This window comes from Macroventuria anomochaeta, assembly GCF_010093625.1.
Source record: "Macroventuria anomochaeta strain CBS 525.71 unplaced genomic scaffold BU25scaffold_17, whole genome shotgun sequence".
Lineage (NCBI taxonomy): Eukaryota > Fungi > Ascomycota > Dothideomycetes > Pleosporales > Didymellaceae > Macroventuria > Macroventuria anomochaeta.
The window spans coordinates 622,963-643,499 of record NW_022985378.1 but is presented as its reverse complement, the minus strand read 5'-3'; the positions used below and the strand labels follow the sequence as shown (position 1 = coordinate 643,499).

Here is a 20,537-nt window from a genome sequence, read left to right as displayed (position 1 = left end):
CAACGTCGTAGATTGTAAGGCAACCATTGAAGGTGCGTTTTTGCGGTATCTTGACCGCATGGAGACGCAGCACGGTGTATGTGTCGCCATTATCCACACAGACAACGACACTATGCTTATCAACAAGACCACGCGGCGCTCTATTGAGTCTAAGGGTACAGTCTTTGAGTCGTCAACCCCATACACTGCACATCAGAATGGTGTAGCAGAATCCAGCAATTGTCTGGCTGGGTTACGCTCCCGTTGTATGGTCAACGTGGTGTCACACGTCCCTAAGACTATGTGGCCATATCCCTCTTGTTATGCTATTGACCTTCTCAACCATACTCTCTCATTGGCACTTCCAGACAGTAAGACCCCGCAACAGTTGTTACTTGAACACATGCAGGTCCTTAACCCAGTGCCTAATCTGAGCACTCTCCGCACCTATGGGGAGGCCGGCTACGTCCATACACCTGCTCAACTCCGTCAGACTGGCGCCAAGTTTGACCAACGCACCATAAAAATGTACTTTGTAGGTCAAGAGGGCTCCCAAATCTACCTCATGTGGGACCCTGTCGATGACAAGGTAATCCATACCAGCTCAGTGTTGAAGTCGTACTTTAAGCAAAGCTCGTAAGCACTATTCGATTGGTTCTCGAGGATGAACTCTGGCTCTGGAACAGTAGGGGTAAGTCGCCTGGGTGAAACACCTAACGACGGCTTGGGGTAACAATGAGTAGTACAGGCAATCTGTCTAGCTCGAAGGTTGGTTGAGATCCAATGACAAACTTAATTGACGAGGTTGAACACAAACCATAAGGGTTGTATTCCTACACATATATATACAGTTCACCAGATCTGCTCGTTGACAAGCAGAGTTGGTCCTGGCCAATCCGGATGGATTGCGGTTCGTCAACGAGCATCGTACCATGTTCGTTGACGAGCATCATGTCATGCTCGTTGACGAGCACTCACGTGACCTTGCTCGTTGACGAGCTCCGTCACGTGTGTCAGCTCGGCTGAGAGCAATCCTCTAGGCGCCGGCCGGGCGGCCTTGCCTTGCTGCACCTTTCCCCCAGGCCTCCGTGTTTGGTTGGCGGTTACTTATTGCTTGTTGTCCTATCGTGGGACGTAGGATTGTAACACTCAGTCACTTGGCCTAGCGACAACCTCGTCACAGTCGAGACTGACAGACATCTCCCACCTGTCAACAGTGACGCTGAGAAGCCCATCTCAATAACGTTCAGACCCCTGAGTCTCCTCACTCCACCTACAATACACCACTCACCTCCAGTCAATCAAGAAGATAGAGAACCTGGGGGTGGAGAAATCAAACAACCTGGGGGTGACAATAACAGCCATGACAACGACGCGCCCAAGATGGGCGGTGTAGACTTCACTGCTGACAAGGTTGCTGACAATGACAATCAATCAATCGACTTGCAACCACCTACTGTGCAAACGCGTCGTCCCAAGGCACCACGCCACCTGGACATATCCGCTGCCGTAGAAAACCGCAATATTATTGATGGTCCATGGAAGCAACGTCCCACAACAAAGACGGCTGCTGCAATCGCCCTCTACAATCCACATATCCCAGTTGCTCTTGCACGGTGTTTTGCAACGGCGATTGTCCAGGCCCCATCGGCCACAAGGTTACAGTTTCCACCTGAGCCTGTCAACGGCAAGCAAGCCCGTCAACACGTCTACTCCAAGGACTGGCTCCTTGCTGAGGCAGAGGAGTATAAGTCTCACAATGATAACGGGATGTGGGACGTAGTCAACATACTCCCGCCAAGCATCCAAGCACTGCCGACGAAATGGGTATACAAATACAAGCTCAAGGGCAACGGTGCTCTTGAGCGATTCAAGGCACGCCTTGTCATCTGCGGCAATCGACAGGATGTCGACCTCTGGCTTGAAACCTACGCAGCAGTTGCCCGCGCTACAACACTCAAAGTGCTACTCGCTCTGGTCGCCGCCCTTGACCTAGAGTGCAACCAAGCGGACGTTGTCACAGCCTTCCTCAACAGACACATGGATAGCGATGAAGCCGTCTACATTTGTCTACCGGACGGACGCCTGGCCAAGCTCTGCAAGGCCCTATACGGTCTCCGTCGCTCTCCACGACTCTGGTATGAGGAGCTCTCTTGCTATCTCGCCTCAATCGGTTTCCACCCGCTTGAGGCTGACCAGTGCATCTTTCTCAACGACAACGGCTCCATCATAATGGCTTACGTTGATGACATTATCTTCATCACCCAGACTTGCTCTCCAATGGAGGAGCTGAAGTCCCGCGTCTACAGCAAATACAAATGTCGCAACCTGGGCCCAATCGCTCATTACTTAGGTATTCGAATACGTCACGATCGTGCTAACCGAGCTATAGAGCTCTCCATGGAGGCTTATATTGACAAACTCATCACTGATTACGACCGTCAACACGCTCAGCCGCGCCACACTCCGACCAACGTTAGTTTGCTAGCTCTCAAGAACCACAACGACAATGTCCCACAACAGGAGTTGACACGTTACCAAACTATCATTGGCAAGCTCCTCTACCCAGCCACGCAGCTCCGTCTCAATGTCTCCTTCCACATTGGCTACCTTGCGCGCGCTATGAGCAAGCCCACTCCACGTCACTACAACTACGCATTACAAGTCATTGACTATCTTAATACCACCAAGGACCTTGTGATGACGTACAAGGCGCCAGCTGGTACCTCTCTCAAGTTTGACATGTTCGCAACAATGTCTCCAACGGGTGGCAACGTCAACCTGGACCTTCACGCATACAGTGATGCATCGTTTGCAGATGGAGAAGACCGTAAGTCTACCTCCGGGTACCTCTTCAAGCTTGCCGGTGGTACAGTCTGTCACAAATCTGCAAAACAACGATTGGTCACTACTTCAACTACAGAAGCTGAATACATCGCCCTCACGATAGCTGCAAAAGAAGCTACGTGGCTCCATCGACTACTACACCAGCTTTGTTACACCTCAGACGACACTCACCCAATCCTCATTTACGGCAACAACAAACCTTCCATTAAGCTCCTGCAAGCCAAAGGCCATCACGAACGTACTAAGCACGTTGACCTCTATTATCACTACATCAAGGAGCGCGTCCGTGATGGCAGACTAAGGGTACAACACATCCGCACTACAGCAATGGCTGCCAACGGCCTCACAATGCCGCTTGAATGGGTTGCCCATAATTGCTTCCTCTCCCAGGTTGGTCTCACAAAGCCAGCCATCACGACCAGGATAGATAACCCAAGGATGCGATACAGTGGGTAGCAGGATGGACAGTTACGCACACAAACCACGGTACAGGTACCAGTAGGTTGGGGAAATTCTGATCTTCCACTCATTCACTGTGGGGGTGTATTTGCTAGCGGTCCATTGCAGCGTTTGCCAACGGTCCATTGCAGTGTCTACCAGCGGCCTGTTGCAGTGTTTGCCAACGGCCCACTGCACTGATAGTCCAGCTCATTCAGTTAGTTTGGTTTGCTTCACTGCTATCCCCTTCTACTATATAGTCCCGATCAATCCTCGTCATAGCCAAATAGACCAATCAAGACTCTCAACCCTTCCACACACTCCTCAACCCAACTCATCTTTTGATGGGTTATTTCCTCTTGAAGCACTGTGATTTGGCTTCACGAGATCTTGCAAAGTTTCCAGCCTTTGCGAGTCCCGCAGCATCAGGTAGACTGACAGAGCTGACTCCTGAACACAGTTTTATATTATCATAAGTTTCAAGGACAGGAAGCACATAGGCTTGTCCGAAAGTATTAGTCACGACATGGTGCCCATACATCTCCGAGTTTGCAACGTGAAGGGCCCATGCACCCCGAATCTCCCTAGGAAACTAAGGCCTTTGTGTCAGTGCAGAAATTGTGCGAGAAAGGCAGCGATATACCTTTGCCTTCAGCTGTCTTTAGCACATAAGCATCGAGAAAGCATCCACTTTGTTCCAAACATACATCGGTGGACAGTTGGGGGAACTCTCCACGACGTGTGCCAGCAGCAGGAACAAGGAGTAAGACAGGATCGGAGTGATAGCGTGCACATTTGGCTTGGTTGCTCTCAAGATTGGATGGGTCTCCGAAGCACTCTCGCTTGTCAAATTTTAAGTGAGAGCAGCTCGATTGGGTTGCGGATTACGCACGCTGAATAGGGCCTAATTGTGAGTTATTTCTGCGCGCCCAGCCTGGACCTCAAGCAACTGTTGCGTGTCCAGCAGTTGAACGATCACGTTGTTGTCAGAAGTCCATTCCATCACATCAAATGCGGTCTTGGGTTTCTGCCATGACGTTCTGTTTGCTTTGCGATAGCCGGTCGTGAATCTGTAGAGCGCATGGTACGTGGCCGGCGGTAAGACCGTAAAATAGAATTTTACCATTCGCATACACGACCTGAATGATATCGCCGAAGGTGCCTTGTCGACCTGTATAAGAAGAATCCACACATCTCGTTCAATGCGCTTTCTATGTGCGGTGAACAGAAGGTGACCACGTGCAGTTTTGCTTCCGCTTCGGTTTTCCCGAACATCATGGCTTGTATCCCACAAGATTTTGTGTGTCTCTCTTGGACAATTTTGGCAACTCTCCCTCTGAGACGTGAATTGATGTCGTAACAGTGATCCAGCTCATCAGGTCTAGGATCTAGGTCGAAGTAAAGAAGGCGCTCCAGCCGTGGCTAGTGACAGGTCAGTCGTCTCTTCAGACACATGATCTATCTCACCGTGAATCAGAGAAGTTTTCTCGCAACAAGTCGTGCTCGAAACGCTATACACCTTGCGGTATATCCTCTACGCATGGGAAGATGAAGAGAGCTCAGTTGTTGCAGCAAAAGCCGGGTTCGACCTCGATGGTCTGAAAGTGGATACATCGAACTACTCCGATGTGAATGTTATTGGCAGGCGGAACCAATACTGGGGCGCGAGGCTTCCGCTACTGGTTGATATCTTAGAGGAGTCTAAGCTGAAACGTCGGATCCGGGCATGCTTCAGGTGACATCGACACAAGGCGTGTGTGGTCATGCTGGTTTTAACTCTCATTGTGGGCTTTGTGAGTGCGATTGTCGGACCATCGATGCAAACCCTGGAGAAGCCGGACCGTGTAACGGTGGAGATGGCTTTGAACACTACCGGCTCGAATAGCGGTCGAGGTCTATGAAACAAGTCCGGCTGGTGGAGCTTCCATGCTGAAAACCTCTTTGTATCAAAAAACGCTCATTGAATTTATGCTCCGCTGCGTCTGGATGGTGAACAAGACATTGTTAGCTACGATGGTGTTGACATGTGCTGAAGCAACAGCAAGCCGATTACAGCGGGGCAGCACCACGCAAAATCTTGGCATCACTAGCGCGCCCACGATCGCAAAATTCCGCAAGCACCAACCTCGACTCAACACCACATACGCTCTACGCAGGATAACCACTTCTTTGCGCTCTCCCACACATCAAAAATGGCACCCAACACCGTACGTACACTGCTTTGCTGTCTGTGATCACGCATCGCACACATCCCATAAGATGTGCAGAACAGTAGGCTAATACGACAATGTAGAAGGCATCGGCCAAGAAGGCACAGAAGGTGACGAAGAAGTTCATCATCAACTGCAGCCAGCCCGTCAACGACAAGATCTTCGACATTCAGGCTTTCGAGAAGTTTCTCCACGACCGCATCAAGGTCGAGGGCCGCACCGGTAACCTCGGCGATGTCATTCAAATCTCCCAGCAGGGCGATGGCAAGATCGAGGTCATTGCTCACCAGGAGTTCTCTGGCCGCTACCTGAAGTACCTGTACGTACACCTGCGGCGCATGCGCAGCGTTGTAAACCGTGTGGAATGGCAATTGCTAACGATGCGCAGTACCAAGAAGTTCCTCAAGAAGCAGCAGCTCCGTGACTGGCTCCGCGTCGTCTCCACCTCCAAGGGTGTTTACGAGCTCCGCTTCTTCAACGTCGTCAACGACGAGGCTGAGGATGACGACGAGTAAGCGCGACGTCTTTATTGACGGCTCCGCACAACACGATGTCAAGATGAATGGGTCGCGTAATATCACGACCAGGACAACGAAATGCTCTTCATTGAGCTTGCGGGTCCAGGAAAGGGAAAGAGCGGTGTTCCGTTGGGTAGATAGCACGATCAAACGAGTTGGTGCATCTGCCACATGCTGTATATATGCAATGCTTTAGTGATGTCGGCTCGTTCATCGTATTGCAAAATCACCCACGTTTACCAGAATCCATGACGGAATCTCGTTCGATCCCGCTTTGCGCGAATTGTGGAGAGAAACAGTGCCGAAATTCACCACCACCTCACCGGTCCATCAGGTGGTCGTAAGGCCTTGCCCCTCCATCTAAAAATCCTTTACACATTCTTCTTGCACTAGCATAGCATGCAGCTCTAAGTAGAGCCTCGTCAACTCCGCAAGATGTGCAAGGACGGGTACAAACGAGTATCCGCAAGTGTACCCGTACTCATAGCGTGGAACATAGCGTCATGGATCGGTGGATGTAAGTTGTGCGCAGTCTACATGTCATGTGTAGACTGTCTACTCGCTAGAGGAGTCGATGACAGCCAGGTTGTTGTCCATCGTGGACTGATGGCTAGTAGAATGCAAAACCTGGATGCTGTTGTGGAGCTGTCGTGGCGAGCAGTACGAGACAATTTGTCAAGAAACATCTGACTGTGCTTGAAGTTGATATGTGTATGGCGACCAGTGGTAGGATCGGCGATGTTGAGGGGTCCTTGAGGGCTGGGAAGGTTGTGTGAGTTCATGATTTACGGCACGTGCAAGGGAGTACCTGAGTGATTAGCGCAATTTGTGAGAGGGAGGTCATCGCTGATATGCTGAACAATGCACGTCTAGGAAAGTTTACCCGGTGCATCCTTCAGACGGTCTGGAGTCTCTGCATGTGGGCCATCATGAGAGCCTGGATGGGCTTATACGAGTGCCAGCGAACGCGGGCAGTGGAGCGGTTGCTGGGCGGCCTCACGGCATGAGAACTCGCAACGAGCACATCGTGAGCCGGCAGAGTGAGCCTCATGAAGCGACGTCGGAGTACCATGGTACCTAGTGATGGAAAGAATATCTTTAGTCAGCCCGCAGAGGGGTAGATTGGTACCAGATCTTGATCAAGGCCCTAAAGAGCCGCAATGCAAGGCAAGATGGTTAACGGGAAGGTTAGCGACACGACGATAAACCTTGCCGGGAGCCATTCCGCAGATGCTGCAGACACGCTATGAACAAAGGGTTTGGGAAGTGGTGAGATCCTGGCCGATGTGTACAGCAGATGGTGACATGGCACGTCGTGAGTACGAAGGGATGGCGCCAGAGCACGCAAAGTCTCGACACGATGACACTGAAGCAACGCGTGGCATGCTGAGTGTGGCAGATCGAACGCAAACAGTTGCAGTTGCCCGATGGGGATTGTGGCTGCGAACACGAACTTGGTTCAGGGATGAGAAGCACATGGCGAGAGCTCGAGATTCCCATGGTTGACTGGTTTGACGAATGAGATTGCAGATGAACTTCCTAATTGGGACAGGGTGCACTTGGACCTGCGGCTTCAGACAGCGACGCACGCCGGCATGGTGTCCGATTGATGGCCCCGGCAATAAGCGAAGTATCGTAAGAATAATGGCTTGGTGTTGTGATCTGGTCTTTTCAGGACTCGCCATCCTGAGATGAGCAGCCTCGGACTCAGATGCCCCCTCGGGCATGTCCGACGGAGTACTTAGGTACTTCGGGATATTCGGAGTCAAATCGGCGTTGCCCCTGTTGCGCGATCGAGTAAGGCGGCGATGGTTGCAGTGCAATCTAGAGCCTCAACATGTGGGTTCCTCAGCCTGCTCTGACACGAAAGCAGGTCAGACAAGCAAGGCACCGGGTCGGGCTTGCCAAAAAGTGTAAAAAAACTGCTCGAGTCTTGGGAGCAGGTGGGGCTGTCTCATGCCACGGGCGCGAGTTGATGTTCTGTTTGGTCCACAAACCCTGGAAAATTTTCCCAGCATTACATAACGCCGATGTCTTGGCATCAAAATCGCGATGCTCAGTCAGAGCATGACTGCGTTGATGGTGCTGCACAATTAGCAGTTAGCAATGTCGGTCGAGTGCGCAGGGCGTGCAAGGTGTCATAAGAGGCTACTGAAAGAAAGTCAGGCGGTCATTTCAGCGGTGACGAAGTGCGTCCTTGATGTATGAGGGGAAGTTGCTCCGCACAGCGACTTCCACGGAGATGTTCAACATTCACCCAGATTGAGCAGCATCACAACGCCAATTTGCGGGGTGCCATGCCCCAAGAATCGAGTTGCAGCGTCAATTGCAAACGGAGGTCAACCCACAAATGGTGTCAGGTGGCAGCTGATCGTGCCGTGATTCTGGGAATTGAGTACCCCAGATGTCTTCCCTTGGTGAAGACATGAGGTTAGCATGATGCGTCGTGAATGTGGGCTTGAGGAAAGGCAGCCGTCGGCGAACAGCGTGTGTTGGCCGGGCACAAGCGAATCGAGCAAGCACGATGTTGCACTGAAATTGTGGCCCTGAACGAGCACTCCGAAACAGTCATTGTGTGATGCTATGGTGGTCTCGCTGTTTGTCGAGGCCGCTTGAGCGAGCGGTCGGCTCGGTTGACAGCGCAGCCAGCCTCATCACAACCGGCGCAAACGCAGCTGAGGGCCACTCTCTCGCAACTTGACGTCCAAACTCAACGGAAGCCCGACAGCGTGGCGTCGCTTCAGAGGGCGATCACGAGAGAACGGCAGGCCGTGCGCGCTTGCCTCCTGACCCAAAAATTGCAGAAGGCGCAGGGGTATGCCTGCTGCACCTAGACTAGCGTCTTCACGTTGAAAGCTTGGATCTTCGTCCCGAATGGCATCATGCGAAAGGCGCTTGAGGCATCCAGTCATGGAATTTCTCTCAGGTAAAAAGTCAAAACGGTTCTGACGACTTCTTTATAAGGACCTGGCTTCCCCAGACGACAGCTGCTCTTTGAGATTGACCCTTCCCCAGAAGATGTTTCTGCCACAACACCTTACACACCAACTAAACTCGTACAAAATCAACTCTTGAAGCATAGCGCCACAGCACACTTCGTTGCATTCGCTTCCCCGGACCCAAGTCATAACGTCATTGGACAGTCGCCCACCTTCCTGCAGCGCAGCCTACGTCTCAACTGCACCCCAGAGTTTTCGTTCAAGCCATGCCAGGCCGTTTGCTCCAGTCCCTCGCTAGGGTAGCGCCATCGCCGTTGCCCAAGCTCGACAACCACAAAACCACCACTCCCCAGCCGCTGTTCCCTCCTGTTTACTCATACGCACCACCAGTCGAAGAGAGGAACAGGTCACAGGAAAACCTCATCATGGCTCGTCTTCCATTCGTGCGTCATCACAGCCATGATGGCACCAAGAAGGGTTCGCCAAAGGGTACTCCCAAAGGCACCCCAAAGACCAGTCCCAAGCTCGAACCTCATGTGGCTGCATCCATGAACATGAATGTGGAGTCGCCACCAGTCGTGTTCTACAACAGCCCACAGACGTCAGCGGGCGCTATTTTTACTGGCCAGCTCCTGCTCAACGTGCATGAGCCCCACATCACAGTCGACAAGTTTGAAATGAAGCTCCTCGCAATCGTCACAACCAAGAAGCCAGTCGCCCAACATTGCAACGACTGCTCCAACCAGACCACCGAGATTCACAGCTGGGATTTCCTAACACACCCCACTTCTCTTCGCCATGGACCCCACAGTTACCCCTTCAGTCACTTGCTCCCAGGTCACCTACCAGCCACAACCCACGGCAGCCTTGCGACCCTCAATTACTACCTTTCAGCGGTAGCGACCACCTCCAAGGGTGACAAGATCACTTACAAGCGTACTGTCGATATCAGGCGTGCAATCTTCCCCGGCAATGAGAAGCACTCCATTCGCATCTTCCCACCGACGAACCTGACTGCTTCGGTCAAGCTCCCTCCGGTCATCCACCCGATTGGTGACTTCCCTATCGAGATGCGCTTATCAGGAATTGTCCAGAACAAGGCCGATTCACAGACTCGCTGGAGGCTCAGGAAGCTTAATTGGCGCATTGAGGAGACCCAGAAGTTCATTGCTCCAGCCTGCTCCAAGCACATATCCAAGGTTGGCGGCGAGGGCAAGGGCGTTCTCCACGAGGATGTTCGCGCCATTGCGACTGAGGAAGTCAAGACTGGCTGGAAGACCGACTTCGAGCGCGGTGAGATTGACGTCGAGTTCAACGCCGCTTGCAACGTTGCCCTTAAGCCACTCTGCGACATGGACAGCCAGAGCGGCATGAGTGTTAAGCACAACCTTATCATCGAAATGGTCGTTGCTGAGGAGTGGGCTCCGCTCAAGAAGCTTAGCCAGGCCACTCCTACCGGTGCTGCACGCGTCCTCCGCACCCAGTTCCACCTTGTTCTCACCGAACGTTCGGGTATGGGCATTGCTTGGGATGAGGAGCAGCCCCCTGTCTACGAAGATGTCCCCGCCAGCCCACCCACATACATGGACGACGTCGAAATTCAGTTCCCCACCGCTGACAGCACCACCACGTCTCGCTCAGCATCCTTCAGCCTTGAGAGCTAAGCACGATACCCCGCATCACTACGACTTTAATACCGTCGGTTTCGGCGATTTTAACCCGCTTTACGAATTTCCTTCTCACGTCGATTGGCGATTCAACTTTGAGTTTCTGGTGGACTGTGTAGGATATACCCATTTGCTTGCCTTATGAGGGCTTTTTCACCACTCTTGTTTACGCACAAAGCGCGGCGTTTTGGCAAGTGGTTGAGTTGAGCCTACATGAGCTCCTCTGTATGGTATACCACTGGCGTTTTGCATTATCAAAAAGTTCTCCATCATCATACATAGTAATACACAGCAGCATAGCTGCAAAATTGTACAACTCTACAACTTCATCTTCACATGCAATTGGTGGTGTTCGCTATACCCGAGTCATACAACACTAGCTCCCACATCATTTCGGCATCAGAGTGCGCAATATCAATGCAAGCTCACGCCATCCTCCCTTGCGTCCAGAACACACCAAACTCACCGCCGCAAAATTCACCTACATCACCAGACAGCGCCACAAAACCTACTCATCAGATTCAGCACCCCTACCACGCCGCAAACGGCTGCCAAGCCACATCCCACAACCACTAGAAATTTCTTTCTAGCCCACGACATCCACATTTTGGGCAAGACCTTTCTGACGAGCAACCAGCCCTGTCCGTCCGTGCATACCCGTCGCTAGAAGAGATCTCGAACGCACTGCGGGACCTAAGGGACCCACAAGTCTAACTGGCACGCCAGCATAAACGCAAGGACGCACAACTGCTTGCGCACAAGCACACACGTCGAGAAGTAAGCCGACGACCAACGTGCGCGTTTACTCGATGTCTTCACGTCTTCAGAACCCACACTGCGCGTCTATGACACATGGAAACATGGGCCCGGGCTCTAGAGACAGTGAATAGCAAAGTACCAACGCTTATGCAGGTGATGTGCACCTGGACTAGGGTCTGGAAAGAAGAGTTCTGTAGTGCTTCGGGTAGACGCGCATGGTTAAGCATGAAGAACCGTATGGGAACCCGAATTGCATGCCTCTTGCGGGTGCAGGGAGTTGAGGCTGAAGAGGGAGGCTGAGGCGGGATAGGGTTGCCTAATTGGGGTGTGCGGTGGTGCGGCTCTGCGGGGAAGTATCCCGGCACTTCTGGAAGGGACCTGGACAAAACCTGTATCGAGGTCACGATCGCGGTATGGAGGTTGATGGTGTGAGATGGGATTTGCTGCCCAAGCATGGGGATCGTGGAGCCTCAACATGGGAATCATGGCGTGAGGGGGCCCGCCGAGAGGCGATGACGCTGAATATCATCATGATGGATGAGGACCTTGTAGAGATCCGCCGCGGCATCCATCATCCATCGCGCTCCATCACCAATGGCTACACATCATGATCGAACGAGGAGGTGGAGGGCCCTCGGAATCACGATGGAGTACATGAGAAGGTGAGTTCACTCCGAGGACCAGCTCGGAAGGAAAGACCGAACGAGGCTTGGCGGACTACACAGTGCGGCTCTTCCGAGCGATGGTTGATCGGCGTGTCACTGATAGCGGGAGGGACCGTAGTCGGTCTGAGCCCTGGAGAAGAGCGGGAGTAGTGCTGAGTGCGGTGATGGGTGCCGTGGCCACGTTTTGATACGCTGTATGAAATGCCGCAAGCAGATGCAGGGCTGGCGGCACAATGCTGACGGACTTTAACGATGAAGTACGCTGTCTGCTACGTTTCACGATCCTGGTGGTTCTCTGTACCATTGGTAGTGTCCATGTACCGTGGGGTCACGATGGTGCGTCCAGTTGGATATCCGTACCGGGGAGCGCATTTGAGCACTATGAATACTGAAAGCCGACGCACACCAGCACCGACTTCGAGTATTTGCTGTCGTTCAGTATGAGTGCGCATCGCTGCCGGAGTGCGCTGTCTGCCGCATTCTGTTATGTCACTGGTCCCTCTGCCGTAAGGTGGAACAACCTGGACCCTGATGTCGGAAACGCAGCTTGCCGCCGAAGCTCGACGCACACCGGCAACGACATCAAGCAGTGAATGCCACTAAGGGTGAGCGTGTGGGCGTGTGGGCGTGTATGGACGCTGCAGAAGGCCGCACACCGGCACCGTTACTTCACACAGGATGCCGAGCGGAATCAGTCTGTCAAAGCTGAGAAGGTGCGGACGGTGTTGGCCTGAAAGTTCATATTCAATCCGCATCATGTATTCGGATGACGGTCATAGAAGCCGAAGGACGCACACAAACCTTAAGCTGGGCGCACAGCGACACCGACCGTGCAATTGACACTTCTGCTTTCGGAATCGCACACCGAAGGTGAGGCATCACTACAGCGGGAACCAGAAGAGAGAAGGTAGAGACATCAGCAATGGTTGTTCCACGTCCAACAGCAGCTCAAGTCTGTTTGGCGGACTGCAGGAGAAATGAAAGGGTGAGCACTACACAATGCACATGACAACTTGAGAACACTGATTGAAGCACACCAGGGAAGAGGCTAGCTGGAAAGCCAATTGATAAAGGAGTAATATTTTGGACTCCATGCGGCAATCACTACTCTTCAGCTGGTTGCAGAAACTAACTTTATATACCATACTCAGCAATTGACGACACGCATTCGAGCGGCGCGCTCTGCGCGAAGAATCTCGAACATCTCGCGGGGTGCCATTGCTTCATCAGAGTCGATCGATGCACGGCCCGACTCATCCGTATCTGATGCATTGTCGCCCTCAGTCGCAGCAGTGATCAGTTGTAGGTGAGCTGTGACCCGAGCCTCGAGCCACTGTACGCGTTCGCGAGGTGGCGTAGCGACAACTAACTGCAACGACTCAATGCTTGAGCTGTCAGCAGATGGTATGCCATCCACGCCGTGGGATCTGACAACAGAGATAGCCTCCAGGGACGTATGCAGCCGCTTACGATGCTTGCACAAGACTGTGCGGCACAAAGGACAGGTATTCGACACCTTCATTCTGGAGTCACTCACCCACTTATCCAGGCACAGCTTATGGAACGTGTGCCCGCATTTCGTGAGCACAGGCTGCTCGGCTTCGTCTCGCTCTGACCCGTCGATCACGGTAACGTACACAGAACATTCGGTGTCTTTTGGAACCAACTCAGCAGGCTTGCAGAAAGTCGACAGCTCAACGCGTTCACCCACCCCTTGATACTCGACCTCGGTATCATCGATGCTGTACTCAATAGGGCGGATGAACGGCAATGGGAGGTGATCGTTGTGATGGCAATCCTCTCGTCGGAACGCGCGAGTAAAGGCGAGCATCTCCCTGAACCCATATCCCTCGCGGAGTTTCGGCAGCAGTCCATGGAACAATGCGAGGTTGATGCGCGTGGTGGTTTTACGGTTCAAGCGAGAGGCCTTGCAGATCTGTTCATGTGTCTCCAAATTGCGCAGCTCCGTTAACGTTGTTGAATACTCTGGATCTGCTTGGCGTTCTAGACGCATCACGGTCAAGATGAAAGCTGCTACCTCTAGAGACATGTCACAGATCTCGACGTTCGGACAACATGACTTGATATAGCCCTTCAGCTCTAAGTTAAACGCGGTGATCCGGAGAATTGCCGGGTCCTGAACCATGAAAATAGCTAAAGTTTCTACGCATCTGCGCAGTACTGAGGATCGTGTACCCACTTCTTGTGGTGATAAGTTTTCGACTGATGCTTCTGCGACCGTAAATAGGCATGCGCAGAGTTGGCGGATGACAGCACAATCCTCAGCATCGGACGGCGAGAGCTTAGGTCGGCGCTAGCTGGTGATTTCATAAACTTGGAGCGCGCGGCTGTTGACGGCTGAAGAGAGTAGATGGAGCATGGTGGGAATATGCGGTGCTGTAATCGAAGTGGAAGGAAGCAGCGGGAAGTGTTCTGGTGCAAAACGAGCTCATCATTGTGAGCGAAAGAAGGTGGCAAGACTGGTGAAAAGGTCTACACAACGCAGCAGTTCGGCTCTAAGATTATGGCTGCACACCCAATGTTGACCGATAACGAACCGACTCTTGAATACGACGACTCCGGGACATGCATTTGCATGGTACAGCAAGTGATAGTGAAGGTGAGATTGACAAGGTGAAGACGACCAAGCGAGTGGCCACTATCTTTCTTTAATTCCCAGCGCCAGCTGGGATACTACATTCCTCTCAGGATTACAAAAAGCGGCAACGCTGAATTGGTCTGTTGTTTGGCATTAAAGTTGTGGTCACCACGTGATGACTACAAATAAGTGAGGAAAGAAGCTCTGCGCAGCAGCAGAGGGATCTACTGTGGTCCCCCTTAAAGGAAAGAGTTCCTGTCTTGACAAGAGCGAGGAAAATGGCTGGCGACAGCAACAGCAAGAGAGAGCAACAACGATTGGAAGCTTCCATAATGAATAGCGACTGAAGGGTGACAGTGAAGGAGTACATGTCAATGGATCGAGGCAACACAACCTAGGTGAAGTGAGCCTTAAGTCTCTTAGCTGGCTCTGGAAATATTTTGGGCCATGTGGACGTCCCAACAGATCTGCATTGTTATCAAGCTCCAGACTCCACACCCACTTATAAGCAACGAAACAGTACACAATGGCAACCAAGACGATGCGCGACCCCAACCCGCTTTTCCTGCAGCAGCACATCTACGACTGCCTCAACATCCACCACTGCGAGCCTGAAGGAAAGGAGATTAGGACCTTGACTGCTACAACTCACTCCTCTGATTGTAGTACTCTGCACTAACAACGCTGCTCTGAAGGCAACATCGTTTTTCTTCTAAAGGCAAGTACGGTCCTAAGGTCGAACCAGAGGTTGTGTCAATTCCTTTGACCGAGTGGCGCGAGTACGAAGACGGAGAGGATTGCAACCTAGATGACGACTACGATGACGATTAAATCATGAAGCAGGACATCAGGGTTGTTGTCCACGAATCCTACGGCTCGTTCGGTACTACAATCGAGGCTGACCACCGTATCACGGAGATCTTAACCCACAAGGTGAACCTGATGGTGAGGGACCTCTTCGACTAAGAGATTGGTTTGCATGCGCAAGAGCTGTCCCATGAAAGCCCAGGCTCTTGATTTCTTGCTACTCTCCCGAGAAGGAGGAATCCAGGGGCTTTAACAGCGCTGTGAGCCTACCATGCGCGCGCCTCGAAGACTTCATGGCCCACACCGTGTGCATCACTTAACACTGTTTGTATCCGCGGGTTGTATGGCATTGTTAGTGGGACAAGGCTATTATTAAAGTCCTTAGCAATGTCAAGCGGCCGCCCTGTGGTTTGCTAAGGAAGATCAAACTCAAAGCGACATTGCTTGCACGCTAGTCATCAAACCCAAGATTGTCTACCCACTTTTCTTCTGCTTCTAAAGCTTCATGGATCGTTCTCTCTCCAAAAGTCAGATCTACCAAGTCTGCATCAGTATGGACCCACTCCAACGTCGAACCGGCGACGACTTCCAACGTTACCATACTATAGAAAGCAGAGTCGGTATCGCCGCGCTCGCTGGTATGGAAAGTTCGTCTTCTGTAAGCTCTGATGCTCACTCGTGTTGCAGAGAATATAGCATTCTTGATCCGACACCGGTATCATTCCGCCTTCGGCTCGATAGAAATATTACTTCCCACCGTCGAGGTGTGCGGCTGTAGTATGTTTTCGTTGTGTATAATGATTTTCAAAATGTGCGGACCACCCCCCACATTTGGCGCACAGTCGCGGGTACCTGCAGGAGTATCCACCTGGCAAGAAGTCAAGCTGGAGGTTTGGGTGACGGGTAGGATATATTGTTGCGGTATCGGTTGGTCCGTACAGTGTCTGACTATACCCCTGACCATTACCCTGGACTAGTGTGTTACAGGTCAGGTATATAGTCATCTCCTCCTTAGCTAGATAGCAATCCAGCGCAGTATTCCATCGACCCGATAGTCCTACGTTATCGTTCACCGTAGCTATCAGTATTCTACAGCTGTCCACACCGCTACATATATAACGTGGGGCAGACCCTGACCCATACCTTCACAGCCTCTCACAGAAGCTACAGATCAGTCATCACGCCACAGATGTCATAACAATGGTCATGCTACAGTCTAGCTCTACCCTTTGACTTCTTCACTGTTAACATCTGCTGCTAGCTGGCCAATCAGGTGTTGTGTATTCTTGTGACCTGGGTAAAGCCTTGATGCGGTACCATGGGCAGAGTGGTCCGCACATTTTGAAACCCACCGATACAATTCGCACGTCCATTGTAGTGCACCGTAATTCCAAATCAAGCGTGGTCGTTAATACGGAGGGGCCAACTGGAAAATTTCTCCAACAATTGGAGCAGAAGATGAATAGAATAGTTTCTGAGTGTCTCAGATCTTTGCGAATAGTACAAAAAAGGTTGTTCAAGCTCGGAGAAGGAAAAAAGTGTAGCGACAGTCTTGGTCACTCGGGCTTCTTGAATCTGATGGATGATGGAAGGCTCGTTTCGGATACATGATGCCTTGGAGCAGATTGGACCCAGTTCTGGTCGTCTGTGGCGTCTAGGTGAAGAAGAGAGCGTGGATGGCTAACGCTTCACGCTGAATTAAAGCGAGAAATAAAACTCCACAGACATTGTGAACTTGTTCATTTCCCAACTTACCATCTTCGAACTACTAAACGCAAAATGATACCGCTTCAGCAGTGCATCCCGCGAGATGATTGAGCATTAAAACAATAAGGACAGTAACGTCGACCTGATGCCTCTGGCCGGTAGGTTTACCTTATCGGTGCTTGCCAAAATGCATGGACCCCTCTGAATCTGGCTCGCTACTGAAGTCCTCTACAACATACAGAAGCGAAGGCTTCCGAGTAGCTGTTGGTTGTCTGGTTGACAGTTGTGACAGCTTGCTAGACGTCATGCAAGGCACCAACATTAGTAATAGCCACTCACAAGCTTGTCCGCACGACTATACCATGGTGCAGATGTACTGATTGCAGCACTGTTCCAAGTCGAGGGGTGTTAATACATTTTGACAATCATTATGATCCATGGGCCTCTTCATATTTTGTCTGACCTGATACGGCAGAAGACAATGATTTCCTCATTCGCACCCGTTTCGCGACCCTCAGGCTGGAAGACCTCTTCATCCCTATGGCAGTGCAAAAAACCAACGAAGGCTCTGTCATTAAGAGCAAAATTGCAATTGACATGAATGATACAACCTCATAGAGCTTCGTCACCATTGTCAGCGTACAGGTCACGTAAACTGACTTAATTGAGGAGTTGGAAAACAAGGTGGATGCGATGGTTTTTCGCGCACTCAAGGATTGATACACAACCCGTGGCTTTCTGAGAAGCGCGCGAACATAATGATACGCCTTCTTAAACCTGCTGCTTGTGGAATGCCTTCGAGACTGAAAAGTAAGGGGCGATCCGTAGGCGGTCAATTTGCGTGAAGTGAAGGAGAGGCCTCGTGACGCGTTAGTCGCGCCCACAAATGTACTCCAATTGCTAATAACTTACTCTGTTTACCTCTATCCCACTGTATCTTCGCTCATGTACCTCGTCTCACACTCTCAGGACATTTATATCGCTCCTGTTCCTCCCAGCAACACATCCAACATGCCAGCGCCTAGAGCACCTGCGACACCTATGACGCCATCGATGCAGATGCCAACAGCGGTCCCAGGTCGGTCAGGCCCTCAAGGTCTGCCAGGAATTCCTGTCCCAGCGCTTGAAACGCTCGAGCAGCGCCTCTATGACCTCCTCGCTCCGCTCCGTGAGATCGACCTTGATGGCGACGGCGACGACGACCTTCCATCTCGCAAGGACGAGTGCAAGGCGTTGATCCTTTGCGGTAAGTACAAAAAAGTCTTATAAGGGTGTGCTAACATGTGCGCCAGAGAACATCGCCTTCCTCATCCGCCACAACCAGGCCAGCTACGGCAAGCACATCGAACCCCAAGACATCTCTTTCGCGACGAAGAACTGGGCCGCCAAGACGACAGGCAATGGTGTGGTGGGGATCGGTGTATTTGCTAACGGTAACGGCTTCTCACACACCATTTTGAGGGCAACTGTGGGAAAGGATGATTATGTGGTCGACAAGCTGGCTGAGGTGGCGGAGCAGCTGCTGCTGCAGTTCTTTCCCGGTATGTAAGGGCCATGCGATCCATCTGAGTAAGACCGCAACACTTGACAGTTTACAATGTGACCGATACTAGTGTGTGAGGATTGCCCTGTACTGGTAGTACATCGTGTGGATCTTTGCTCGGTCGTGCTGTTTGCTTGTCCTCCAGAGACTACTAAAGATTTCTGTAAACGACTCCCTCACTCTACAACCAACCTCTTCATGCACCTCACTAGTGATGCGCATCCCTACAGCCTGTGAGGTATCTAATTATATATTCCGCCTGGTCCTCTAGACATCTTTTGGGACACATGCTCCCAGTTGTGGTGATCGCATGTAGTTGTGCGGCGATTGTTCATGGACTTTGAGCTCCACAAACATACAGTATAATGTGAATTTGGTCCTTATCGTAACCGCAGTCCTTCGTAAAGAAGATGAGATGATAGGCGATCACGGAGAAAAAGACACTCCTCGCATGGACAACGTGGTACCACTACAACCACCCCTGCTGGTGTCTGAACCGGATTCAAAATCTGACAAGCTTCGAGTGGAGGCGGAAAATTTCTTAACAGCCGTCGCTCCCGCATAAAACGGGATAAGTTTAATCTTGAGGTTTGAATTGGAGGAATGTACTGTGTTGATTGAAAGACGCAGAGGACCTCCAAGATAGCTGTAATAGCGAGCAATAGGCGAGCATCTAACCACAGTGAGCATAGAACAGTGAGTTGATGCTGTAGACCTGACTTGTAGAGTATCAAAATCGTTACAGTTGACCTACTTGTATCCTCTGATTCGTGGACTGGGAGAGCTAACATTGTGGTATTGATTGCCTAAGGTGTCCAGCTGCTGCACGAAGTCGGTACATGCTTCCAGAACCGGACATGTCGCACCACGATCCGAAGGCGTGCAATTGCGTTACTTCGGCAGTTGGGAATTTCAAGAGATATGCATCTTACCGGTATTTTGTCCCTTGGTATATGTTTGGCGAAAGTTGCGAAGGCCGCAGCTGTACCAGCAACCAGCTTCTCAAGAGTTTGCACGAACCCGCCAAAAAGGCTTGAGTGGTACGAGAGCCCATTCCCCAACCAAAAATCTTCCTTAACGGTCGTGTCGTAGGCGACAGCTGTTAAGCCGCAGAAGAAATCGTACATCGATGCTGTCCATTGTCTGACAAAGAAGAATTAATATCAGGCATCGAAAATGCTGTCAATCGCTTTGACGATCATGATGCAGTTCACAACGACCAAACTTTGGACATCCACTGGGTCGATCACTTTATTGTGTGACGGTTTATGGAGTAAAGCGGTCATGTCTGCCACGTGTGCTGGTGCAGTGCTCTTGCCTGTTCCAATAGCACTTTCTGTCTGAACGACAAATACGTCATGTAAACAGACCCCGCTGGGGGTCGAGTGAGAGAGACAGAACACTAAACAACACAACAGAATATACTGATTTTACTGCTTCGCGCGGTTACCCCTGACTTACTGCCCTGCGCGGTTACACCTTCACTTATTGCATTTACCGCAACATATTCTCTGGCATCGATACTTCTTGCGACATATGAGAAGGCGTTGCGGGACGAGTATGGCTACACTGGTGGTCAGCCATAAGTCTAAGTCCCTGATGTTGCCGTTTTGTAAACATGAACTAACCTGGCTTTTAGATATTGGGACTGGTCTCGAGATGCGGAGCCTCAAAATCCGAACTCTATCAAGGTCTTTAAGGCCGCCATCTTCAACCCGGACACTGGCTTTGGCGGAAAGGGCAACTATGTGGCTTGATTGATTAATTGATTGATTGATTGATTGATTGATTGATTGATTGATTGATTGATTGATTGATTGATTGATTGATTGATTGATTGATTGATTGATTGATTGATT

General features: G+C 51.3%; 7 protein-coding genes across 7 annotated transcripts; 3 read left to right on the top strand and 4 right to left on the bottom strand.

Moving 5' to 3' along the window:
- Window positions 1-5,409: 5,409 nt before the first annotated feature.
- On the top strand, window positions 5,410-6,204 carry BU25DRAFT_411084 (ribosomal protein L22e). Its single transcript, XM_033706458.1, has 3 exons — window positions 5,410-5,471; window positions 5,558-5,793; window positions 5,863-6,204. The coding sequence occupies exons 1-3, from the start codon at window positions 5,457-5,459 to the stop codon at window positions 5,987-5,989; spliced, it is 378 nt and encodes a 125-aa protein (XP_033561674.1). The 5' UTR covers window positions 5,410-5,456; the 3' UTR covers window positions 5,990-6,204.
- Window positions 6,205-7,005: 801 nt separating this feature from the next.
- On the bottom strand, window positions 7,006-7,957 carry BU25DRAFT_66111 (uncharacterized protein). The gene has a single exon (XM_033711998.1). It carries the CDS (start codon window positions 7,717-7,719, stop codon window positions 7,237-7,239), a length of 483 nt encoding a protein of 160 aa, XP_033561673.1. The 5' UTR covers window positions 7,720-7,957; the 3' UTR covers window positions 7,006-7,236.
- Window positions 7,958-9,006: 1,049 nt separating this feature from the next.
- BU25DRAFT_411082 (uncharacterized protein) lies at window positions 9,007-10,863 on the top strand. The gene has a single exon (XM_033706457.1). It carries the CDS (start codon window positions 9,198-9,200, stop codon window positions 10,593-10,595), a length of 1,398 nt encoding a protein of 465 aa, XP_033561672.1. The 5' UTR covers window positions 9,007-9,197; the 3' UTR covers window positions 10,596-10,863.
- Window positions 10,864-11,294: 431 nt separating this feature from the next.
- Window positions 11,295-12,043, bottom strand: BU25DRAFT_66079 (uncharacterized protein). The gene has a single exon (XM_033711997.1). The coding sequence runs from the start codon at window positions 11,810-11,812 to the stop codon at window positions 11,414-11,416; it is 399 nt and encodes a 132-aa protein (XP_033561671.1). The 5' UTR covers window positions 11,813-12,043; the 3' UTR covers window positions 11,295-11,413.
- Window positions 12,044-13,169: 1,126 nt separating this feature from the next.
- On the bottom strand, window positions 13,170-14,072 carry BU25DRAFT_421886 (uncharacterized protein; the record flags this gene model as incomplete). The annotated part of the gene is made up of 1 exon (XM_033708119.1): window positions 13,170-14,072. One exon carries the CDS (start codon window positions 14,070-14,072, stop codon window positions 13,170-13,172), a length of 903 nt encoding a protein of 300 aa, XP_033561670.1.
- Window positions 14,073-18,194: 4,122 nt separating this feature from the next.
- Window positions 18,195-18,684, top strand: BU25DRAFT_341731 (uncharacterized protein; the record flags this gene model as incomplete). Its single annotated transcript, XM_033702878.1, has 2 exons — window positions 18,195-18,381; window positions 18,428-18,684. The coding sequence occupies 2 exons, from the start codon at window positions 18,195-18,197 to the stop codon at window positions 18,682-18,684; spliced, it is 444 nt and encodes a 147-aa protein (XP_033561669.1).
- A 420-nt stretch (window positions 18,685-19,104) lies between these two features.
- On the bottom strand, window positions 19,105-19,805 carry BU25DRAFT_421884 (uncharacterized protein; the record flags this gene model as incomplete). Its single annotated transcript, XM_033708118.1, has 3 exons — window positions 19,105-19,351; window positions 19,433-19,500; window positions 19,611-19,805. The coding sequence occupies 3 exons, from the start codon at window positions 19,803-19,805 to the stop codon at window positions 19,105-19,107; spliced, it is 510 nt and encodes a 169-aa protein (XP_033561668.1).
- Between the last annotated feature and the right edge of the window lie 732 nt (window positions 19,806-20,537).